This window comes from Prunus avium, chromosome 7 (genome assembly GCF_965620075.1).
Source record: "Prunus avium chromosome 7, drPruAviu1.hap1.1, whole genome shotgun sequence".
In the NCBI taxonomy this organism is placed as follows: domain Eukaryota; kingdom Viridiplantae; phylum Streptophyta; class Magnoliopsida; order Rosales; family Rosaceae; genus Prunus; species Prunus avium.
This window is the reverse complement of record NC_142290.1, coordinates 2000427-2026783: the sequence shown is the minus strand read 5'-3', so window position 1 is coordinate 2026783 and position 26357 is coordinate 2000427. Positions and strand designations below refer to the sequence as shown.

The 26357-nt window shown below is 37.4% G+C and overlaps 2 protein-coding genes, 1 long non-coding RNA gene and 1 pseudogene across 4 annotated transcripts; 3 read left to right on the top strand and 1 right to left on the bottom strand.

The window, feature by feature from the left end:
• Positions 1 to 1584: 1584 nt before the first annotated feature.
• Positions 1585 to 2890, top strand: LOC148292800 (uncharacterized). Its single transcript, XM_088244021.1, has 3 exons — positions 1585 to 2346; positions 2422 to 2571; positions 2657 to 2890. Exons 1-3 carry the CDS (start codon positions 1585 to 1587, stop codon positions 2888 to 2890), a joined length of 1146 nt encoding a protein of 381 aa, XP_088100147.1.
• Positions 2891 to 8895: 6005 nt separating this feature from the next.
• Positions 8896 to 9810, top strand: LOC148292799 (DNA repair protein XRCC3 homolog pseudogene; annotated as a pseudogene).
• Positions 9811 to 9881: 71 nt separating this feature from the next.
• On the bottom strand, positions 9882 to 12593 carry LOC148292798 (uncharacterized). The gene has a single exon (XM_088244426.1). The coding sequence runs from the start codon at positions 12554 to 12556 to the stop codon at positions 10091 to 10093; it is 2466 nt and encodes an 821-aa protein (XP_088100552.1). The 5' UTR covers positions 12557 to 12593; the 3' UTR covers positions 9882 to 10090.
• An 8821-nt stretch (positions 12594 to 21414) lies between these two features.
• On the top strand, positions 21415 to 23564 carry LOC148292797 (uncharacterized). Of its 2 annotated transcripts, none has more exons than XR_015837145.1 (4): positions 21415 to 21710; positions 22308 to 22353; positions 22859 to 22922; positions 23030 to 23564. It is a non-coding gene; the product is annotated as an uncharacterized LOC148292797 (long non-coding RNA). The 2 variants fall into 2 exon arrangements; XR_015837146.1 differs by having other exon boundaries at positions 21416 to 21710; positions 22859 to 22910.
• The last annotated feature ends 2793 nt before the right edge of the window (positions 23565 to 26357 follow it).

Sequence of the window (26357 nt, the reverse complement as noted above, 5' to 3'; positions counted from 1 at the left end):
CAACTAATATCTATAAATATACAATTATTGTACACTTATTGCTCAGCTAACACTTTTTCTGTAAATCACCTCTCGCGATCAGGTCTCTCTTTGGCTCCGTCTCGCTCCGTCTCTGTTTGGCTCCGTCTCTCGCGCTCTCAGTCTCTGTTCGCTGAGGTCTCACTCTCTCTTCTCTCTTCCTCTGCCAGCGGAATCCGTTAATTGAAGATGCATGCCATCGATTACCTGAACCAGGTACTGTTGATCGAGATTTTATTACGGCTTAGGGTTTATGGGTTTGTTTGAAATTGGTTTAGGGTTTAGGGCTTTCTCTGAAATTGGTTTAGTGAGTTCTCTGAAATGGGTATAGGGTTTAGGGGTTTTTCAGGGTTCAGGGTTGCATATTGGATATGGATAAGTTATCTTTGTTTTTCATATTCTGTTGTGATTATTTGGAATTTCAGTTTGGGGATGAATATTGAATGTGTAAACAAAGGGCAAAGAACCATATGCGGGGATGTATATTAGTTTTTGGTGCACAATGGGCTAGTTTAGAAGTTACAGTACCTGCAGATGTGTTGCTTGTGCTATCTTTTAAATGGATTTGAAGAGCCTATACTGAAATAGCAGCTCCTTCCCATTTCCCTTCTCATTCGGGAAGCATTTTCGTGTTAGGCCGTTGGTTTATCAGTGACTTATTTGTTCAAACAATATTGGATGTAACTAGTGTTTCGTATCTAATTGTAGAAACGAATTTGCAGGTTTCTAGTGAGCAGAAGTCACCATAACTTTATCTTTTGGAGAATATTGTAAAGAATAGCGGACGGGACTACATAAAATATTTTGTTGTTAGACTCCCTGAGGTTAGATTTCTGTTTTTTGTGATGCCTCTCATTTCTCAGCATGTTTTTTGTGGTTACGTAATGCAACTTCTTGATTTATTGACATGTAACAATGTCTGAATCAACCTGGAATACACAACATATTTAGTTTGAGGTTTAACTAATGGCAATTGGGATTAAATTATCTTTGATATCCACAGTGTTCACTGCTTATGAATTACATTGTTTGTTTCAAATAAAATGATGTTTTTCTGCACAATGTGTCATTATTACCCCCCTGTGTCAAATTGGACGATAGGCTTTACTTCACTTCACTCCGTAGTTACTTTGTAGTCAAACGTTTTTCCCATTTTTTGCACTTGTAGGTGTATGACATGGGAAAAACTTTTGTAGGAAGCCTTTTGAAGATAAAATATAAGAGAAGGACGTGGGAAAATATAAGAGCACGGCTTGTGGACAGAAAATGTAACATAAGGAAATTGGAAAATATAAGAGAAGGAAATGGGAAAATATAAGAGCAAGACTTGTGGAGAGAAAAGATAAGGGTTGATTCCACAATGAATGTGTATTTTTTCTGTCATGGGCCATTGGTGAACAAACATGAATGCATATAAAGTTCTATTGGGGCTGTATTGTAGGTTTATCACTGATATATCTAGTGCATATTGCCATGAGATGCATCTGTATTGTGTTTTTATTGCTTGTAATTGTGTATATTCAAAAGGCTTGAAATTATTTGTATAATGGTGGTGTGTAGGGAAATATGGTCTCGAAAGCAAAGTTGATGATTGCTGCGGATGAAAAAATCCAGGGAAAGGCGTTGACCCTTTCCCATACAAAAACAGCGATCTGTACAATTACGGACAAATTTAGTGGGCAACAGTTACAAAGGTTCAAGGACAGTTGTTTTGGCCATTTGTTAGTAATTGAGGACCTCAAGTGGACAACACAAATTATCCATGGCTTGTTGTTGAGAAAGGCAGACCCGAGGACAGTTTCTCAAGTCAACGGGATCAAATTCATCGTTGGCAACAAGGTCATACAGTTCACAGCGCAGCAGTTTTGCGTCATCACAGGGCTGCAGTTTGGAAAGCTTCCCTTCATTCCGACTGCAACTAATGACAACTACTCATTGAAGAAGAAGTATTTCTGCAACAATAAAACGGTCAGCCTTTCCGAACTCGAACAAGCCTTCATCGACTGCAGTGATGAGGAGGACGTCTTCAAGTTTGGGCTGTTATATTTCGCTGTTTTTGTGTTGTTGGGCAGTGAAAAGCATGTCAACATTGACATGCGCTACTTGAAATTGGCCGAAGATGTTGAAGACTTCCAGAAGTATCCGTGGGGTGCTGTGTCATATGCCAAGACAAATTCGTCATTGTTGAGGGCACTGTGCGCAGAGTACCAGCGAGTCAAAGTGCCCCAGAAAGCCTTAAAAACCCAAAAATCACCAAAGCAATCCAAGACAATGGCAAGTGGTAGACCAAGGGAGTACCACATAAAAGGATTTGGCTTTGCACTTCAGGTGAGGAAATATCCGTTTATGCATAAGTTCCATTTACTTTGTTTACAGTGATTGATATATTTTTCTTGAAAACAGATATGGGCTTTTGAGGTGTTTCCAGCATTCGCTGCATTGCATATCGTTGTGCGCGAACAGAATGCCCAAGTCCCTCGTATAGTACAATGGAGAATCAATAGTTTGCCTCGTTTTCACGAAGTAATGAGTCAAGTCTTTGAAAATGCAGAGGTTAGTTCTGTTTATAATACTAATGTTATGCTTCTGATTGAAATTATAGGTTTAATAATATGTTTTTTGTCTCTCTAAATTGCAGGTTGATGTGCAACCTCTCCGCCCATCTGTAATTGAGAAGCAGCAGCCGTATTGGAGTTGGGGTGACGATGTCGACGACACTGAAGAAGTTGTTGAGTTGTTTGGCGATGACGAAGAACCGAAAACCAGCACTTCTCCCTCTGTGCAAGAAAAAGACGAGGACATTGCTGAAACTGCTAGCCGTCCATCGTCTTCTAAGGCAAGCATTACATTTTTTCCAATATATACGTCATAATACAATAGGAAAAACACTGCTATTGATGGGAAATATTTTCGAAATATTGTAACATTTGCGTTATAACTTAATGCAGGGTAAAATCGCGTCCACTGATTTACGCCTTTTGAAGCGTGAGTTTGAAAGGACAAAGGATGAATTGGCCAAAGTAGCCGATTCGAATCGAGGACTTCGTAAGAGAGTGCATCAGTTGGAAGAAATTGTACGGACGGAGTCCTTGAAACGTGAAACAGAGTCTGCAAAATATAAAAAGTCAGTGGAGGCTTTTGGCAAGACCCTAGCTTCCATGGAACAGTATTTCAAGGGGGAGATAGAGCAGCTGAAAAAAATGAATAGTGGGTTGAATGAGGGTGGGGAAGGACATGAGGACCTCCGTAGTCCTCATATGAATGAAGGACCATTACATGACTATGGTAGTCCGCATATAGAAGCGGCAGCAATGGAAACAAAAAGCCCCGGTGATGGAGCCGAACCATCCACAGCCTTGGTAGTCGAAGAGGCACAAATGGTGACTTCCGTTCCTCACTTAGAAGTGCATGAAGCAGCTGAGCATGCACTTCTCGAGAAGCTGCCTACCCCGGAAGATGTGGCCGGGTGTGACGAAATTTGCAAAAGACTGATGTTGTTGTTAGAAGATTGGAAAATAAGTGATAGTATGGCATCGGGAGGTCCGATCAATCCTCCAAGTATACCCAAAGTGAGTATGGCTGGTGATGGAGAAGGGTCTAAAAGTGTTGAAACAAAAGAAGAGAAAGGTAAAGGCTGTAGACAGAAGCGTCCGTCCCACACTTTGTGTAGTCCATTTACTGATCCGTTGAGGAAGAAGAGGACGATGAGTGTGTCGGATGCGACTGAAACCCCGCCATGTTTTGATCCATCAAAACCCCTTCCCATTGAACATGTGAAGGCAGTAATGGAGTTTTGCATTGGGTGGAAAAATGAGATCAGGTTAGGATTCTTTACCTTCAAAATCCAATCTTCATGTTATGCTAGTATGTGCTGATATAGAAATGAGAGAATTACCAAGTTCGCTTTAATATACATGTGTATATTTGTGATGAACAAAATTCACACTTTGTTAAAGCAAACAAATATTGACTGCTGCTGTTAAATGTATTTTGTTAAATATAGGTACTAAGAAATGTTGAATTGTAGTTTATTATTATAACATTTAGACTCAAAAGAAGGCAATAAAAGAGATTTAGAAGGGGTTGTAATAGCGGCTCCTTCCGCCCATGGCATCTGGTCTTCTCCTCCATGTTATGTTCCTCATGTTCCTCGACTCTGCTAGTGTCTTTCCTCAGTGATATTAATGCAGTCGAGGATCTGGAACATTTGGATGGAGCGCAATCGAAGATTTTGTCAGGGTCAGTTAGGAGTAAGGGCTGAGGAGTTATGGGATAGAGTTAAATTCCGGGCTTCTCTTTGGGCATCGGGTTCTAGGCAGTTGAAGGATTATAATTACTCTATAATCTTGAGAGACATGGCTGCTGTCTTAAGATGATGTTACCTAAAGTCTTGTTTTCTTCCTATAGTTTTATCTTCAGTCATAGCTGCCTAGATTTTCTTTAGTTGTTCTGGAGTTTTCCTTTTCATTATTTAATCGATGTTTTTTCCTCTTCATTATCAATAAAACGTTTCTATTGATAACAAAAAATATTAATGCAGTCGAGGATGTTTTTAAACTGTATATGGCAGTTACCTCTTGGATTATGGTTATGTGTTCAAAGAGTTTCTTAATCTGAAACAAATTATTACTCGAACAAAGAATTGAACTTATGGTCACATTTGAAGTGAAGAAAAACAGAGTTGAAATAGAAGACAAATACAATTGCTTGGTTGTCGTTACAATTTCAAGTAGAGAAACAAATAGAGATAAGTAGTTTACCTAAGAATTCTCAATTCGTGCTCAAGGGGACAAAAATGGAGACAAATAAAGTCAAGATGATTGGCATGGAGATAAAATCTAACAAGTTTTTTGTTTCCTGTTTTATCATGTTTCTTCATATTTATATGTAGAATTTGAAAGTTTTGTTACAATTGAGGCAAAATTATTCCACTCCCCACTGAAGTAGCTTCCTACTTAGCAACAATTCCATATTTGTCTCACCTAATTGCTACATATAAGTTAATTCTATATTTGTCTGACGTAAGGGCCATATATAACTCCCTCATTGTAGCCGGACTGTAGCCGGATTTCAACTTATGCCCGTAGGGCCTCCGCATGACGGGCACGTTATTGATTGCTCACGGCCGAATGTGCTTATAGTATAATTTGACAGCATGTATACGCCTATTATTTTACAATATAAACGATTTGAAATGGGAATTTACGTATTTGCCTAAGTTCTGAAAACTGTTATTTTTAATGGGACAATATTATTTTATATATGTTGTGAAAACTGTTACCACCTAAGTTCTGATCGGGAATTTACGTTTTTGCCTCTTGTAGTGCGGAGGTGCAGCTGGAGTCATGTTCGGTGGGCGCTGATTTTTTCTACAAACTGATCGATGATACAGAATGGATTAGCTCAAGGGTAAGAATACAGAATTCTCTACTTTATTACGAGACTTCAATTGTTTTGTAACCTTTATTAAGTGTAAAGTTGTATGAAATTGGGCTGATATTATATACGTGAACTTTCAGCACTTGGACATGGCAACCTTTCTGATCCGGAAAAGGCAACTCGCGTATCCGTTGGTATTTGGAACTCAGTGGACAACGGCAGATTGTTGCTTGCAGGTAAACATGTTACCATTTAACATTCACTGCTTCATTTTGTTTTGATTGTCATTATGTAATATGGCTTCATTTCAATGTGTGCAGCAATTTCTAGAGCCGGTCAAAGCGACTGGCAAGACACGTCGAGCGAAGAAGGCAGCTGCTGAAAACATCAGTGACCTTACACCCAGCAAGCTGAACAATATACATCACTATGTGCGCGGTACGTGGCAACACGGGTATGGCCAAGCTTGGACAAAAGTTAGGAAGGTCTATTTTCCATATAATCTGCAATTGTCCCACTGGGTTGCAATCGAACTTGATTTCGTCAATCATACTGCAACTGTGTATGACTCGTACTCTGATTTTACCACCACAAAGAAGCTGGTTGAAGTACTACAATTCACAGCTGCCGACTGCAACAAAACAAATAAACGTAGATTCTGTCTGAAGTTGTAAAGGACAATATGGTTAGCTTTAGTGGAGAATGTTTGCGTTTGAGTAAGACTGATATGAAGTACTGATATGAATGTGGAGAATGCTTGCCTTTGAGTAAGACTGATATGAAGTACTGATATGAATGTTTGCCTTTGCCTTTGAGTTAGACTGATATGAATGTTTGCCTTTGCCTTTGAGTTAGACTGATATGAATGTTTACCTTTCCCGTTAATTAAGCTGCCTATGCTGCAGTTATATATACCAAGGTTCATATATTGGGTATTTTGTTGGTGCATTAAATTGATGGGATTGCAAACTACACCATTAACTCCTTGGCTGTAATTTACAGCAGTACAGCATTAGATTAACAACAATAAAATTGGCTTACAAACGGAAAAAAGCAAACCTTAATGGGAAATTCCAAAATTGCAAAATAGCAAAAGTGCAAAAGTGCAAACTTGGAAATTGGGAAATAAGGAAACTTGGAAAATTGGAAAATTGGAAAATTGAAAATAGAAGAAAAGGAAAATTGGAAAATTGGAAAATCGGAAATACGAAAAAATGGAAACTTTGAAAATTGGAAAATTGGAAAATTGGAAAATTGGAAAATTGGAAAGAGGAAACTAGGAAATAGGATAAAAGGACACTTGGAAAATTTGGATAATTGGAAAAAGGAAAAAAGGACAGTTGGAAAATAGGAAATTGGAAAATTGGGTAATTGGAAAATAAAGCAACTTGGAAAATTGGAAAATTCGAAATTCGAAATTGAACAAAAGGAAACTTGGAAAATAGGAAAAAGGAAAAAAAGGAAACTCTGAAAACATGAAAATTGGAAAAAAGGAAAATTGGAAAATTGGAAATAGGAAATAGGAAATAGGAAAAAAGGACACTTGGAAAATAGGCAAATTCGAAAATTGGAAAATTGGAAAATTGGACTATTCGATACCTGGATAATTGAAAAATAGCAACTAAGGCAACTTGGAAAATAGCAAAATAGGAAATAGAACAAAAGGAAAGTTAGCAAATTGGAAAATTGGAAAATTGGAAAGAGGAAAAAAAGAAAACTTAGAAAATAGAGCAATTGGAAAAAAGAAAATTGGTTAATAGAACAATTGGATAATTGGACAAAAACTGAAAATTGGATAAATGGAAATAGGAAACAGGGACACATGGAAAAAAGTAAAATTGGAAACGAATTGAAATTGTGGAAATGGGAAATAAGACAATGACCATATTGGACCATTTTAATTACTTTCTCAATTAGGCAAAGTAGGCAACTTTTTTTAATTACATAATGGGAAAATAGGAACATTGAAAAATTGGAAAACTGGAAATAGAAGAAAAGGAAACTTGGGAAATTGCAAAATAGGCACAAATAATGAAAAAATGGATAATTTCATAATTGCATTATTTGATGACACATGGAAAATAGGAAAATATGAATAATGGAAAAATGGAAACGAATTGAGATTGCTGAAATGAGACATAAGACAATAACCATATTGGTCAATTTGAATGAGTTGATCAATTATGCAAATAGGCAAATCCCATATTTGGATTACATAATGGGAAAATTACCAACTTCGGAACATCCAAAATAGAAATATATTACAAAAAGGCATACAGTCAACTGGGTAATAACTCCCGCCCAATACTATCCCGCCTAAGACTCCCGCCAATCCCTCCCGCCAATGACTCCCCCTAATCCCTCCCGCCACTAACTGTCTCTGTTACTCTAGGTCATTAAAACCTGCCTATATTAATAAACCCAGCTGTTTGAAATGAAAGCTTCCATCACATTAACTCCTGCTTGCAGCCATTACCTTCCCCACTGATTTCACTCCCATCACATTTAGTCCCCCTTTTTCCCAATTAAGTCATACACCAGCCTACAATAAATATCGAAGACCATGGACCATAACCTCACACCAAACCCAACGCTTTCAATTACTGAAGGAGGGGAGACTGAAACAGAAGCCAAGTCACCCAATTCACTCACTGTAGACTTGGTCCATGGCATGCAGCAGTGTCGAGGCAATACCATGTTTTGGAAAAATCTCCATGCAGACATAGTATCAAAAATTGTGGAGGGCCAAGCTAGATGGGATGACATAAAAAAGTGCACAATTCGCTCTCGTTATCATGCCCGCATGCATCTCGTACATATAAAGGCAATGAAAGGAAAAATTGAAATTGCCCCTACCACTGCAATTATGGTATTCAAGGATTCAGAAGAAATGGCCAAGTTGAAGCAAGAACAAGTGGAAAGGGGATTTGAACTATTTCGTAAGTTTGCAAAAATAGTGGATCCGGCAGGAAACTGGGCCAACATCACTGTGGGCGGGGTCATGAATTTCATGGATCGTGGTCGCCGCACTTGAAGAGTATGCAAACTTCGAATGTGTCAACAGTAGGGAAATGGAACTATGAGGTGGCCTCTTTTTGTATTATGTAACCATGGGGTGGCCTTTTGTTGTATTATGTAAGTTTGGAAATAGGATTTTATGGAATGATCATGCGTCTTTTTGTATTTGTGCGTATACAGTTTAGCGGTGTCCAGTTGAGTGGCGATATAGCAGCAATAAATATACAATAAACAAGCGCATAATGGCAATATTATGTCAATAAGAGTACAATAGAGAGATGATAGAGTTACAATATGATCCTATTACAGTACGTACTGCATCAGAATGTTTTTCAAATTATTTGGTCCTCAACAATGTGGTGAAAAAAAAAAAAAAAATTACAACCTGGAAAAAGGATGAAGTATACATCCCTTAAAAGACATATGGCCTACATTACAGACCTTCAAAATGAACTCTATATATATAATGCATGCCTTGTGGCACCATCACATCCCCCCCTAAATTACAGAAACATGACACCCCAAAACCTCATGCTCTTTCCTTTTTCAACCCCTAAATTATCCATTGGATGCCCAATACTAGATCACTGCTTGGGGGGTGGGATACCCTGCAACTCCATAACAGAATTGGTAGGGGAGAGTGGTTCCGGGAAGATGCAGCTTTGTCTCCAACTTACGGTACGAGCTCAGCTCCCACCCTCACATGGCGGACTAGGGGGCTCCTCCGTCTACATATTCACAGAATTTAGCTTCTCATTTCGTCGATTGCAACAACTAGGCAACCTTTATCATGCATCATACCCCAACTTAATAAGGTTGGAGCCATTGGAAGACATATATGTTCGTGGTGTTCATGATGCTCAAGAACTCATCCATGTCCTTGGAGACATAGAAGCATTTATTGTCATTGATCACACCCGCCTACCTGTCAAACTCATTGTCATTGATTCCATTGCTGCATTGTTCCGATCACAGTATCAGACAACACCGGCCGATTTGAAACGGCGGTCTGAAATGTTCTTCAACATATCTGGGACATTGAAGGGTTTAGCAAATAAGTTTGGGTTGGCGGTGGTTGTCACCAACCAAGTGGTGGATTTTATTGGGCCACATGATGGAGTGAATGGGGTGAGGTTGGGAAAGTTGGAGTCCCTGGACACATCAGGCAGACGGGTGAGTCCAGGTTTGGGACTGGCTTGGGCACATTGCATAAATTCAAGAGTGTTCTTGGCAAGACATGAGCAATCTATTGGGGTTAACATTCGTAATGCTCCTTCAACAACTATATGTAGTCAAACACATAGGACATTTCACCTTGTATTTGCCCCACATCTGGCCTATGCATCCGCCGAATTTGTAATCAGAAAAGAAGGTTTAGTCGGAGTATCAGGGTAACTGTGTAATAAAGGAATTGTAAGAACTTTAATGTTTTGGATCCTTTTGGAATTACATTCCAGGCCCTTCAATTTCGCACTCAAATTATAATAGCAATCTGGAAGCAATACCAGTGCAATAAAAGTACAATAAAATAGCAATCTGGAAGCAATACAGCATGCTGTAGCAATGCAACCCAAATTATGCAAATTTAAAACAATTCCCATTCAACATAACACGAAACCACCACAAATAAAAGTAAAGTTTACATGACCTACCAAAGCAACACAAATCATATTGTCTAAGATACATTGCGCAATGGAATATTGTTTTTACAGGTGCTTTTATTGTGGCCTCCGGAACCACACCTTGAGCACTTTCTTCTAATGGTGCCCTCTCCTTGCGAGGGAATTATTAACTTCTTTCGTCTGCCTGGCATGACCCTTGCAATGGGAGGCAGCACAACTTGACTTCGAACATCTTCAGGAATATCCCACCTTCCGTGAGGCTGTACCGGGTAGATGCTATCCGAATAAGCATCCATCCAAGTTTTCCGAGTGTAATACCGAGAAGCCTTTGAGTATACATTTACTTTCAAGAAGCGGCAAACTGCAACTACATGCTTGCAAGGTAGCTGCTCAAGCTGAAACTTTCTACAACTACAACTGTTGTTCGTCAAATCTACGAGGCCGTCCATATAACCGTCCAAAACATTATACTGCGCATTATTTAGTTTAACCACATTCATCCTTGCAGCATCCTCCAACCTGTTCCTCAACTTCTTCTCTCCAAAATTGGGGCACAATGTTGTTGTGCAATTCAAAGCCAAGTCACGACGTTCGGTGAACCATTTCACAAGGAGATTCATAATTTCCCCTATCAAATGAACCACTGGCATCATCCTTGCAAACCTAAGGACTGAGTTGATTGACTCCGCAATATTTGTTGTCATTACATTGTAGCGGCGTCCATCCATGTGAGCTCTAGACCACTTATGTAAACCTGCCTCTTCAAGATATTGAGCAACATGTTCCTTTCGCTTGATCTTGCGAAAATGACAATCAAATTCAGCAATGGAATAAGATTTCGCAGCCTTCTCAAAGTGCATAAGTATGTGATCATGCTTTTTCAACTTGCAAGTGCGTTTCATGTTCCCCTTCATATGATAAAAGCATATGCCATGTTGCGCCGTTGGAAAAACTTTGTTCCACACATTCTCTATGCTAACATTGCGATCAGAAATAATAACAAGATTGGGACACTCACCAATGGCTTCATGAAGTTTAGTGAAAAACCAATGCCATGATGCATCCGTCTCCAAATCCCCGATCCCAAAAGCAAGAGGATATATATTTCGATTACCATCAAATGCATTTGCTACAAACATAACACCCTTGTACTTGGATTTTAAATGAGTGGCATCCACGGCTATCACTGGGCGCATGGAAGAACGAAACCCTCTAATACATGCGCCAACCGCCATAAAGAAATACACAAAGTGATTGTTCTCATCAGTTTGGATGTGTGTTTTTGTGCCGGGATTCATACGCTCCAATTCATAGCAATAAGCTGGAAGGATATAATATGCCTCCTCCGCTGATCCTCTAATGGACAATAGAGCTAACTCCCTTGCTTTCCAAGCTTTCGAATAATGGATGTTGAAACCAAAGTTGTGTTTCACATCTCTCATAATGTCACTTGGTGTGTATATTGTCCGAGAATCCTTAAACTTCCTTTTAAATGAAGTGGCTACAAGTGCTGCAGTTGCTTGACGATGGTTGTCACTTACAACCCTCAAATCACATTCATGGACAGTTGTACACCTCACAATCATGAAGCTGTTATCTCCAAATCTCGATGCTCGGACTCGCCATGGGCATGGACGTTGACAACAAACCACAACCAACCTCTTAGTGCAAGACAATTGCACCTTAAATTCAAAGTGGCCTCTTAATGCCATAAACTGTAACTCCGTCAACAATGCTTTCTTAGTAGAGAAAATTTGCCCAACTGTAATTTTCGGATTCCAATCACTTCGCGAAAACCCCCCATCCAAATAAGCTTCTCCATCATTTACACCGGCTTCATTGTACCGGTTCTGTTCACCTATTTCATTCGAATAATGTTCACGAATGGGTTCAGATTCTCCTCCTAAACGCATTATTGGCAGTTGGGCAGATGTGTTCAAGCAGCCCAAAATAGGAGGGGCAGAGTACACTGACACTTCATTTCTTTCAGTACCATTATCACCACCATGCATCTGATCCACCTCGCTAAAATCAATCATATCCATAAAATCTGTCCCTACTTCACCTCCCACATCAGTGCCATTTGTATTATTCCAAGTTACTTCATTGCTTTCAACAATGGCAACTGAAGAACGACCCATCCGACTACTATCTGTCGTGATATGCATACTATCAACTACATCATTTGTCAGTCCTTTATCTTCTATACTCACGAGTAAGGGAGCTAGTTTTGAAGGTGTTACCTCAGAATTGTACTTCATAAAAAAATTTACATCATCATCGTCCTCAATCTTTATGTGCTTCCACTCATTCGAGGCCACCAAAACTGAGAATTTTAAGCTAACCTTTTCTTCGCTGCTGTTTGTATTACCAATCTGATGCACACGGTCCAACAGTTCAGCAAATTTGATGGTCCGTGGAACTATTAAGCCTTTTGACTCACCCCCTTCGTATTTGCACATCTTCTTCGAGGTGACCCATTTTCCATTGTAGCACACGAGAATAACAATTGTCTCCATTTCTGACCATGACAAAACAACATTTCATTAACACAATATAACCACAATAAACACACAATACAATAGCAATATAACTACAATATAAAAACAATATAATAGCAATATAACGTCAACATAACAGCAATACGACAGTGAAATAAGAGGAACGCAACAGCAGTACACCAGTAACACATCAGCAATCACACTATACAGATATACTACATCAAATGGAAAATCCCAAGTCTCAAGATTCACATATCCAGACCAATCTAAGTGCAATTGGTACAAACCCAGATGACTGAGCATGAATATTCAACAAAACCTAACCCAAAGCAATTAAACCCAAAACGAATTTAACACAAACCCAAACAATCAAATTATAACCCATTTCACATAATCCCACTAATTTTAAGAAAATAACCATCAACACTACCTTTTCGAGGTCGGCAATCCACTAAAGCTTCAAGGTTGCAAGCAGCTATTCAGAAGACATACCTAAAGGGAGGGGTTCCGATTCCAAACAGAGAGCAAGAGACCGAATACAGGGAGAAAGAGAGAGAGAAAGAGCTGCGCTATGGGAAAGAGAGCAAAGAGAGAGACACAGAGTTGCGCTACAGAGAGAGAGAGCCAAGAGAGACACAGAGAGCTGCGTTAGACAGAAACCTAAGAGAAAGAGAGATGTGCCAGAGAGAGAGAGAGAGCTGAGTGACCTAAGAGAGACCAAACTTTCTGAACTTGTGAAAATTCAGCAATAAGTGGACAATAATTTTATATTTATAGGTGATAGTTGTACAAAAATTGGGGAGCAGTGGTATTTTTAATTGAGATTATAAAATCAGTGGCATATACCGCTATTTCCCAATAAAAAATGGCGTGGAAATTTAAAACAAACGATGGTTGAAAGAAAATATAGACGTCTGAAAATTGAAAAAGAAATGAAAAAGGCAAAGTTAAGAGAATTTACCTTTTCATCTTTCTTTTCTTCAATCTTTTCACGATCCCCAGATTTCTGTTATAAGAAATAAAGAAATATATATAAGACATAGTACAAAAAGGGCAAAAAAAAAAAAGTAAAAAAATTAAATTAAACCGTCGTGGTAATAATAACAAACGACGGTATTTAAGAATTACAGACGTGTATATTTAATCAAACGACGGTAAATAATAAACGTCGTGGTATTTCATATACTACGACGGTATCTAAGCTTGTTCAACAATTTAAACATTCAATTAAATAATTGCAGACGTGTAACATTCATTAAACGTCGTGGTAATTCCTTTATTGAAAAAAAATATTGAAAAAAGCAAAGTTATGAGAATTTACTTGTTCAACTATCTCAAGTATCTTTCCTTCTACTCTCTTTTCAACTTCCCCTGATTTCTGTTATAAGAAATAAAGAAATATATAAATGACATTGTAGAAAAATTAAAACAAATAAATAAACCGTCGTGGTAAACATTAACAGACGACGGTATGAAATAATTACAGACGTCTGAATAACATCAAACGACGGTTTAATAAAGAGCGTCGTGGTATAACTTTAACACGGCGGTAAATATAAACAGAGAAACAGAGAATTCAAAGTTCAAAGACGTTACCATTTCCTCCTGCTGTTCCCCATTCTTGGCAGTATCCTCCTCAAATTGTAGGGCTCTAACATCAAGTGCCCCAGAACAGCTTGCTTTGTCAGACATTGGATTTTTGGGACTTTGCCCTTGGATTTGGGACAATGTATTCAGTTTCAGCAGGCTTGGATCAAAATTGGGGATGATTTTTGAAAGCTGACTCAGCAAATTTTCCCTCTCAGCTTCTACCAATTGCTTCGTCCTAGCCTCCATCTTTAAACTCTCTTCCCTTGATCTAGCCTCCATTTTCAAAGTCTCTTCTTGAAGGACAAGTCTTACACTTTCCTTCAATTGATCAGCAAACCTAACCTTCTGTTGTCTAGGTAAATTGAAGTATTGCTTAGGGGAAACCCCAGCCCCTACACCTCTAACTCTTCCTGGATGCTCAGGACCCAAAGCTAATGTCAAAACATCATTGGATCCTGACAGAGAAATTGTGCCTTCAGAGACTTGCTTTTGCAAATCATCCTAACAAAAAGACATAATAAAAAGTCAGAATAAGGAAACAAACGACGGTTATTTATAAAAAATAGACGTAATATAATATTTCACACGACTCAATAACATAACAATCGACGTAATATAATATTTAAGACGACGCTAACTAAATACCGACGTTATTAATATATTAACACGACGTCAATAATAATCCACCGACGTCTTATGATATAATTACAAAAAACAGAGCATGGATTCCAGATTCAGACCTTTAACGTCGCCTTTTAAAATATTTCGACGTAGTAAAACTTTTCACACGACGGAAAAATATAACAGCAGACGTAATAAAATTTTTAAAACAGAGTGAGTAGGCTTACAATTAATTTTGCTTTCTCTGCAGTCTTTGGATCCGGGATGTTACCATGTTTGTCTTCTCTTGCTTTTTTCCATAAGGTAGATCGATCAATATCTACCCCAGGCATGATTTCCTTCAAGTCCTCCTTAAAACCAACATATCCTTTTCGAGACAATCGATGATTGTACTCGAGTTTCTCCCTCCTCTGTGATTGTTCTTCAAGCACAGCCTCAAATTCTTTAGATAACCTTGAAGCTACAAAGGCATCCCATTGAGCTTTCTCTATGAATTTGTATGTTTCAGGGGGCTGCCTTAATCTATCCTGCTCCTTGATGAATGGAAGGATATGAAACCTCGTTAGTGTAGACTTGAAATCTTTCCATTTCTTGGCGGCAGAAGATAGCACCATTTGCTTGCCCCCTTTACCAACCACAAAAGCCATGTCAACGGCTTCCCAAATCTGCTCTTTTATATCCTAGAATATTTGAACCCATTTCTTGTCCACAAGTGGGACTCTGGAGCGTGCCAACACACCAATGTAGGACTGCATCTCATTATGTGCACGGCCATAAGGTTTCCCTTCTTCATTGTACTCAACAACAGGCTTGATTTTCTGAATTTTTCTCTGCACAACACGGGGCATTGTGCTCATACCCCGACCTGACTTTGCCTCCTCAGAAATAGTTGCCGTGCTGGCTGGTTTTGTCTCAGAAGATGAAACAAACTTCATCTTCTTCGAGGCCTTGGTTTGAGGATTTACAACTCTAAGCTCCTTCTTCGAGGATTCATTTTTTTTCAAGCCAGACTCCTTACTTTGGGATTGAGAAACCATGGTTACAGACAAATTAAACCTGCAAGTGAAAATATATCAGTGAAATTAAGAAAAACCACGACGATTATTTATAAACTACGACGTATTATAATATTTCAAATGACGTAAGAACAAAACAAACGACGTAATAATAAATTTACACGACGGTAATTAATCACCGACGTGATAAAATATTACAACGACATCAATAATAAACAACCGACGTCTTATGATATAATAAAAACAGAGTATTAAATATTACAACGACGTTAATAATAAACATTCGCCGTGGTATTGAAAATAAAACGACGTAAATATTAATATACCGTCGTCTATACCACAAAAACAAATTAGGAACAACGTAAAATATTTTCAGCAGAAAAATAATTAAAAAGATTTTCGAAACAAAAACCATTGTTCAGAGAAATCAAACATGCGATGAATATATCCTTAAAAATAAAAAACAAAAAAAGGATATCATTTTAAAAAACAACGACGAACACTTTCACACGACGCTAGGGTGACTGACGAACCGTCGTGGTCTATAAATCTAACCACGTAAATAACAAGCCACCGTCGTCTTATTTAGTTGAAGTAAAAGAACCAGAGTAGTGTTCAAACTTGGAAACTTTTCGTCTTTGTCTGCAAATTTTATCAAACTTGGAAAGAAAAAATGTAAAAAGATTTAAAAAAACGAAAATGATATGCGTATGCAAAACAGGAACAAAAATCCTTCCAGAAATGCTTACCCTTTGCTTGCGATGAAAGCTTTCTTCTGGAGTTTGGTGTTTCAGTTCAGAGATGAAGACGAAGAGGAGATAAGCTTGAAAGTTTGAAACAGTTCTTGGAGAATGAAAAATGAGAAAAGCTTGAAAGTTTTTCTCGGGTTTGGAACCAATGCAAGTATGGGTCAGGAAGGCGAAAAGTTTAAAATAATAAAAAACCTTTTCATAACAACGACGCTATTAATAGTATGCGCCCTAGTATGATACATTATACGGCGCTATTGTTAACACTGCCCTATAATATTACTTTAAACGACGGTATGTTTTAATGAAACGACGTTTTGAAATCGAATTACACGACGCATGTTTCTTCAAAAAAGATGAATCGTCATTTTCCAATTTACCCAACGACCTTATATTCAATAATAACGACGTTAAAAATTAATACCACGTCGTTTTAATTACTCATACCGACGTGTAATTTTTTTAATTACACAATAAATTAATTTTCCAAAAAATTACAACGTCGTTTTTATATAGCGTCGTTGTTAAATAATTTATACGACCTTATTTTAAATTTAAACGACGTGTATGTTATATATAAACGTCAATATTTTAAAAACCGACGTGGTATATAAGATTTGTTTATAAATAATGGGTTTTCTGTCTTTCTGTCGTCTTCATTTTTCAATTAGGGTTTCAACTTTTTCTCAATTCTCTGGAGGCACATCACCTATCTGTCTCATCTCGCTTTCATTTTTCAGTTTGGATGTTGATGTGTGTGCGCGTTTGTGTATCTGAAAGACACAAACACGCACACATCATCTAAAAAATTGTCTTTCTGCACAGAAGGAGAACAAGGTCTGCATCAGCCCTCTTTCTCAGCTCCTCCATGATGGGGTTCTCTGGGTTGATCTCCATGGTCTTCTTGCTCGACATGTACCCAGCCGCTCTGTTATCCCTCAAGGCCTGAGCCTTCATGATTCTTTCCATGTTGGCAGTCCAGCACGGTCAGACGGTCAGACACCACAACCTTCTCCACTCTGTCACCCAAAACATCCTTCACAACCTTGCAGAGTCCCTCAAACTTCTCCTTCAACTCTTCCTTCTTCTTTGCCTCGTCTTCACTCTCATCAAGCTTGAGACCTTCCTTGGCGGCTGAGACAAGCTTCTTGCCCTCAAACTCCTTGTGAGAGTAATTGGCACATCATCCACTTCTAAAACATTGCCTTTGTTCATTCTGGTTCAATTATGATGAGGAACAGAGTTCATTCTGGTAATGATAGACGAATAATGGCATAAAATTTGTACGTCGTTAATTTAACAAACCGTCGTGGTTAGTACAATTATGCGACAGTAGAGTTATGGATACCGTCGTAGTATATTATAATTAAAAAGTCGATAAATTTATATTTACAGTCGTGGTAACTTAATTTAAAGCGGCGATTTTTTTTGTAATTAACCGTCGTAGATTCCTTTGAATTTATGCGTCGCTGACTAAGAAAATTGGGTCGTGTTTATTAATTAATTAACACGGCGTCTTATTTTTATATCGTTGTCTTTACTTTCTACGGCGGTGATTTCATAGATGCAGTCGTTGTTTTTAGGTTCAGATTTTAACTCTGAAAATACCTTTGTAATAAGACGACGCTTTTTTAATTTGGTGCGTCGTGGTTTCAAAATATCTATACGTGTGCCGTTTTTTAGGTGTTTAAAGTATGTTTCTACGACGGGTTTCTATTACCGTCGTCTTTTAAAAAACAACGACGGTTTTTTGATCTACCGTCGTTGTTTACTGGTCGTCTTTTGCCCTTTTTGTAGTAGTGCCTCCGTAAAAACAGTTAGAAAACTCAATTGTTTCAAGATTCTATATTCGTACAAAAATAAAGCATGCATATATATATATAAACATACCATCATTCAACATTTTAACATATATATATATATAAACATCCCGTCATTCAACATTTCAACAAACCAAAGGAAAACATCGAAAAAGAAATAATTTCCTTCCACCTAGGTGTACCCATTACATTTCCGTCAATTCCTTTATTTTCCATCAATTCCTCGTGCCACCGAAGCGACACGTCCTCGCAGGCCTCAGGAACACAAAGTCACCTGAGCTGCAATCCTCGCTGGACTCAGGAGACATTTGGTCAACCTGTTCAGCATTTCTCGCTCCACACGGTTCGGATATCCCTAAGACTCGTGGGGCAAAAGTCAAGCACGCTAACTATACCGAAGGCAACAATTTTTATCTGAGGCAACATTCATTCCGAGACAACTTTTATACCGAGGCAACATTTTTATAATTCCTGGGTACCTATGGTGGTTTAAAATAAATATATAATTCTAAAAAATATTAGAATTTATAAAACTATTTCTTAATTATCCTTAAATCCTGCTTCCATTCAATCCGATAATTATCTCAATTCTTACTTTCCAAACCCTTTTAGCATTTTCAACTTGGCAACATATAAATATAAATATTTAAATCCAACAAATCATGCTAGGAAAGCCATAGCCAATAAAACTTATTCAAGATCAAATAATGAAATTCAATTGCATAAAATCATTTATAATACAAAAGTCCACTCACTAAGCGTCCGACCTAGCCTGACCCTTTGAGGGTCCCTCCTGCGAGTCTGATGGAGCCCGAGTACCTATTTAAACCATTACAAATGTTTAATTAATAAAATAGATCCACATAATCATTTAATTGAAAAGACTGACTCCCGACTTCAAAAAGCACGTGCACCTAGTTTAAGATCATTCCTATGCCCACATATACATTTCCAATGATTGAAACATTCTAAAAAGACCCGAGAATCGTTAAAGAGATAATTTCCATATTGGTCAACCTGGGAACCCGTGGGGTCCACGACCTCTAACTGACAATCCGAGAGTTTCTATAGGTTCTACATATTTTAATAACCATACCCTGCAAGTTTGGTCCGAATCGGATGGTCGGATTGATCATGATCGTACGATCGGACGGTTATGGTTAATTTCACCGTAGGGTTCCCGATTTCGGAGTATCTAGGACTCCGATTCACGATCCGTCGAATCCTACATGATCCTAAAAATATGAGGTACAACATACGTGAGTTTGAGTTCGATCCAATGGTTTGAACATATTGAACCTAGACATCGCACAATAGGCGAAACCCGTTCGAGGCTCAAATGGTATCGAATTGGAATCTGAGCACACCTGCGCGCTCGTGACAACTAGGGGACCACATCGGGACACAATGCCTCTCTGCGACAGTACCCACGAGCCGCCACACGCGCCAGTAGTGCGTGAGTATCCTAAGCAATAGTGGCTGCCTGAAAAACCTCAAAATCTAGGGCCAATATTCCTACCACAGGTTCAGGACATCGATTGGAGTCACTTTTGTTCTTGGACAACCTACCCCGAAAAATAACCGGAAGTGGCCAGAATTTCAACTGGAAATCTGGCCAAACTTTGAGTTACAAATCGAACCACCTAGGCTAGAAATTGATCAAATCCTACTCAACCATCAGCTAGAGCTCGAAAAAAAAAAGGTGAGAAAGCATACCTCACTCGTCGGAAACGGTGGCCGGAGGACCGAGAACGAAGCCGGCGAAATCTCTGTCAAAAACCAGGTGGTTTTTCACGTTTTCCGGCGAGAAATGTGGTAGCTGGTGGCGGGAGAAGGCTGGGGTTTGACTGCAGTGTAGGGCCGGTCCTTTTGGCACTGGTCTTGTGGCTTGCCATGGGTGGTTGGCCGGAATTCGAAGAGAGAGAGTGAGAGAGGGAGTCGTCAGGGAGAGAGAGAGAGAGAGAGAGAGAGAGAGAGAGAGAGAGGAGAGAGAGTGTCACATGGAAGAGAGAGAAAGAGGGGTTTTAAAAAAATCTGATTTCTTGCAAAATTACGGTTTTGCCCTTTTTAGTATTTTAATCGTATTTTACTCAATACAACTCGGATTTGAGCCCACTATGTGTCTACGAACTCACTTTGACGTGATCTACGCAGTGGTACAATTGAAATTCCCAAATTCCTTCCCGGTCAAAAAATCAACTTTAAACCTAATAAATTATTTGCGGGGTAAAATAGTCTTTTACTTGAATAAATTAATAATTAAAAATTATTTAAGGTTCGGGTTGTTACAGAATGTATATAACGTGTTTTCTAAACAAAGGACGTGACGTCCTTGATGAAATCACATTCTTACACCCATATACCGCCAATTTCCCAATTTCCCTACTATGGAAGCAATACAATAGGAATACAAAAGCAAAAAAAGGCGATACAATGGCAATACACAAACTTCATACTCCCCTATAAATTTATTCAAACACAAACTTGAAAAGAAAAAAAAGATATATAGTAGCAATACAGTAGCAATACACAAGCAATAAAGGGTTATACAATGGCAATACACAAACTCCATACTCCCCCTATAAATTTATTTTAACATAAACTTGAAAAAAAAAGGATATACGAGGCAATTCAGTAGCAATACACAATAAAGGGCTATACAATGACAATCACTACAAGAAAATGGGCCTTAGTTGACACTTCATGGTTACGCTTTTTGTAAAACCATCACCTATTCTATGAAGCTTTGACGCTTTTTAAAAAGCATCAACTATATAGTAGGTTTTCATGACGTTTTACAAGAAACATCAACTATATATCACTTTCCTTGACATTTAATAAAGAACGTCAACTCTATATCACTTTTTCTTGACATTTTATAAAAAACGTCAATTAAAATCATTGTATACTTGACACACTCTAAAAAACACCCTTAGGAAAAAGAGAAAAAGAGAAAAAGAGAGAAAACAAAAGCTGACACTTTAAACAATCTAGTCTCAGACCAAAAATAAATAAATATAAAAAATAAAAAATGAAGATAGCATTAAGTTATAGCAGAGGAAACGCTATAAGAGAAAAAAGAAGCGATTGTGGGCGGGCGCTAAAAATAAAAGCGGGATCTGATTTTTCACCAGTGAAACCCCAATTTTTCAAAAGCCCTCTCTCTCGTTCTCATTCGCACTCTCGCTCTCTCACTTTCATTTTCATTATCGCTCTCTCTCTCTCTTCTCTCGTTCCTTCTCACTCTCACGATTTCTCTCTTCTCTTTCGCTCTTTCTTTCTCACTCTTGCTCTGCCTTTCTTTCTCTATCGCTATGGCTAGCTCGTGCTCTCTCAGTGGCTCGCTCACCCCTCACTCAGTCTCTCTTCCTCCATTGTAAGCCCTAATTATGTTTTTTGTAATATCTATTTTCGAATTATATAGAAATTGGGGAAGTTTTTAAAAAAAGAATTTCTAGGTCTTTTTCTGGGAATATGATTTGTTTTTTAGGTTTAATTTTTTAATTTTTATGGATTTGAAGTTGAAGAGTGTGGTAATGGTGATGCTTGTGATTCTTTTCTCGGTCATCCAGTTTTAGATGAAGCCATTTACACTTATCTAGCCTTTGCTCTATCTTTTACTTATATGAATTTGTATACATCCAGTTCTTTGCATAATTTCTACTGTTTGAGGACTCTTATACCCAATTGGAAGAGCACTTGAAATGTTTGGTCTGCTTTCATTCACTGATATGAATTCGATGTTTATAGGTGTTCAATTTTTTTATGTATCCAGGGTTCTATTGCTTGCAAAAGGGACTGCTGTTCAAATCATTTATAAAACTAATTTTTCATTTTGATGCATGTCTCTTCTTGATTCTCTGTGTTTTGGACAGAATTGGGGGTTAGATTCTTCTTTTCATGCTGGGTAGTATTGTTGTTGATATATTTTTCACGAATTTCAGTTTTGTTTTTTATTTTTTTAATTTCCAAGGTCTTGCTGGGAAGGCAACAAATCAATATTATGGAAATGATTTGAGGTAATCCCTAATGCATTACAGGAAACTTATTTATTTCTCACAATTTATTATGTTTTAGATTTGGTTCCATTTCCTCTTTTAATTTTAGTTCTCATTCTTTTTTTTTCTTTTTTCTTTTTTCAAAGTTTTCATTATTTGTTGGGTCCAACAAGTATATGGCTGAGAATTGAAATTGTTTAAGTTTGGTAAGTGATTTTGCATTTTGTCCTATAATAGGAATAGGGTCATGAGAGAGAATCGTAGACATAAGATGGTGTGGGCTACATATAATTTCCCTCACTCTCAAATTAAGTTGTAAAGCAACCGAAGCCTTGGGTATCACAGATGAAGATGCATTTTCATGTTTATTACGGTTGGTCTTGTTTGCTCTTTTTAGAAAATGCAAAAGTAGCTGTTTTGGGATTTTTTTCAATGAGCTGTTAATTTTCTTTCAGAAATAAGTTTTCCACTTTTGATTTTTTATTCTAATAATGCAAGAATTTTTTCACTTTTGTTTTTTTTGCAGATTTTAGATGATGCGAATGTTGTAGCTGACATTCATGCAGATGCTAATCTAGGTATCACTCAGGGTAATGCTTTAATATTTTATATGCCTCAAGACAGGAAAATCTTGAAGAGTGACTATATGAGATGGAGAAATTGAATAATCCCTTTCTCTTTTTTTTTTGGTAACAAGGGGGGCTAAAAGCCCAGCACAGCAACACCTAAGCAGCAACAAAACAATGCCTGGACACACCCATGGCATCAGCATACAAAATATCTTTCAGGAAGTCAGGAACTGTCTCATAGAGATGAATCCCAGGACCAAAATCAATGTTCCTAGCAGATAAAGCATCAGCAGCAAAATTCTGCTCACGATAGATATGGTTTATAGAACAACGCCAATCCTTCTTGATCTTTGACTTGCAACAAACTATGATGCTGAAGAGGGGATGAGTGGGACTAATCCCTTTCTTTTCACTTCAGCAGTATCTAATTGCTTCCAAATCACCAACAAGCTCAAGTGTAAAAACTCTGTTCAGTTTCAATGACGATTGTGTTGTTGAGGCTTGAGAGTTATATTGTTTCTAAGCAGATTAAATGATATTATGTGTTGGTTTTGGGATTTCTCAATAGGATCGTTTCTTGTAACTTGGCATTCTCTTCTACTGAGAAACATTCATGCATTTGCATAAATGAATGCTTTAATGTAGAGGTTATTGTTGTTATAATTCTCTATGAATGCTTTAATGTAGAGGTTATTGTTGTTATAATACTCTCTGTGCCAATATTTAAATTGGCTTTTAATTTTCCAGTCCTTGCTGGTACCCAACTTTTGCATGAAGAAGAAAGCTCAGGGAATTGGACTTATGCTTTTTTTGCTAATTGTGTTGATAATTTTTCTCGCTGGTAAGAATTTTGAGTTTCCTCTCATTATAGAATTCCAAATAACTTTCTAAACAACACAAATTGGAGTTTCCTCTTAAGTTCTTCTCTACATTTGAATCAAAAGAAGTGGGCATTTATATTTGGTAATGAATATGTGCATGACATGAGACTATTGGTGTTGGACAAGGTTGATGTGTTCATTGGTTGTATCTCTTAATTCTTTAAATTTATGTCTTACCTATACTGGCAGATTGATGTGTACATGGAGGCTTAAACTACAAAGACAAGTGCTACAGAAAGTCAAGCTTCAAAGTTAGAAAATTTATTATTCATTCAAACATTTAAAGAACATATTGGGACAACATAAGATTTTTGGAGCACATCTTAAGTATATGATATATATTGTATGTATAATGTAGCATTGATTATGGAATTTCCTTCTGTGCTTGCGGGTGTTCAGAGAAGTCTTGAGGAATGAACTTCAATATTTTATCTGGGTGACACTTACACCAGCCCCCAACGCATGAGCATTTGCCGCATACAATAGATGTTTCGCACCGATAACGAACAATTGGACCCCTTGCTAAAAAAATTAACGTATCGAACTGTAATGGTAAATAAATTGGCATAATAAGATTGCGATTTGATTCCTTATATAATTAGTGGCTTAAAATTATTGAAGCAATATAACTTAATTTCTAAGTTACCAGTGCTTTCCAAACCGACGATTATATACATGTAACTTATTTTTCACAAGTACATGCGTACATAAGTATAAATCCAATGCATTGTGTATTTATGAAAGGATTTTTTTAAGAGAGTAATTTGTTGAACAAAACTGTAACTAATTGGCATATTATGTTTCATGCCATAAATAACTTGGCAACCTTAACGAGTACGACCTGCAATTAAAGTATATATGACTCCAATATCGGCGTTGTTTGTTGGTACATACGTATGAATTTTAGTAAATCTATGATGAAACCACGGTAGATTGGAATTTTGATTTCTCAATATTATCTGACTGAAACTAAGGTCATAATCAAATCCCAATATGTTATCGAATTAATGGACCTGGATGGTACATTTTTTAAAATACAATAACGCTACATGGCCGAACTTGTTTACCAACTTTTTTGTATGCGAAAGAGATACTGGTTTTTTTAAAAACAGAGTTACGTGGCGATAAAATAAAATAAAAATGACAACCAAAGAGATACTGGTTTTTCTAAAATTTAGGTCTTTCGTGTAATTCGGTGGATCGAACACTAAACTAGTAAGAAATAATAATATTTAGCACGCACTAAATAAATTAGTAATATTTACTTGTTTTGAGATTCAGAACTACGTGCTTGAGACTAAAACATACAATAACTTCATATTATTTATTTACCTTTTTTGTAATCCACATATGTACAACTTTATCTGTTTTTCAAGTGATTAAAAGAGGTCAATTAGAACCACCACTTATATTTACTATATTTACTACAACAATTTGAGAATAGAAGGCTATTTGTTATAAAGTTTAGAATTTCATGTTGGCGCCTAATTAGCGAAAATTATTAGGTGTTACACTATTTCAATTACTTTTTTTTGTTGTGTTGGGTAATTTAGAATCACTTCACTTTTTGCTCGGGTACCACACTTTTATCGTCACAGTATTATGACAAGAAATTCAAACCAAGCAAACTATAAGTAAGAAGGCGAAGTTATTTATTATTCATTCAAACATTTGAAGAACATATTGGGAGAACATAAGATTTTTGGAGCACATCTTAAGTATATGATATATATATTGTATGTATAACGTAGCATTGATTATGGCATTTCCTTCTGTGCTTGCGGGTGTGCAGAGAAGTCTTGAGGAATGAACTTCAATGTTTTATCTGGGTGACACTTACACCAGCCCCCGACGCATGAGCATTTGCCGCATACAATAGATGTTTCGCACCGATAACGAACAATTGGACCCCTTGCTTCGACTCCAAATTGCACACCTACCACAATTAAGATTTCAATAATTCATAATAAAACTGGTTTTTCTCTTCATTGTGAACATACTGCTTTATGCATAAGTTGACGTTACAAAAATATATACTTAAACTCGAGTTTATGGCTGAAAATATCGACAATTGTTAGGTCAAAGTATATAATTTTAACGATGTATCAACGACATATCCACATTTAAAAAAAAAGTGAAGTCAACCACGTCGGAGGAAAAAAAAATTCCTATATGCAGTTGTATTGTTCAAAGAAGTCAGCCCTTGGGGTTAGTCTAGGTTGTTAGGTTTAACGTTAGGATTATAGTATGTCAAGAATAAATTTCTCTTTCATTGTAACAAAAATAAAAATTGAGAGAAGTATTTTACCATCGTATGAAACAAGAAAGAGCACAATGAGGAAAGCTGACTTGAATGAACCCTTCTCCATATATATTCAATTTGTTGAAAGCTAGGAAGGATTATATGTTTCTACGTGCTATAAAACTTGAATTCGGAGTCACTAGTTTTTCAAAAGAATACAATATATATAGGCGAATTTGAAAAATATTTTCTATGATTGCACATTTCGGTGAGGTTGGATTCAACGAATTGTTCATGCATGGATTTTGTAAACAAATCAATTTATCGTACTAT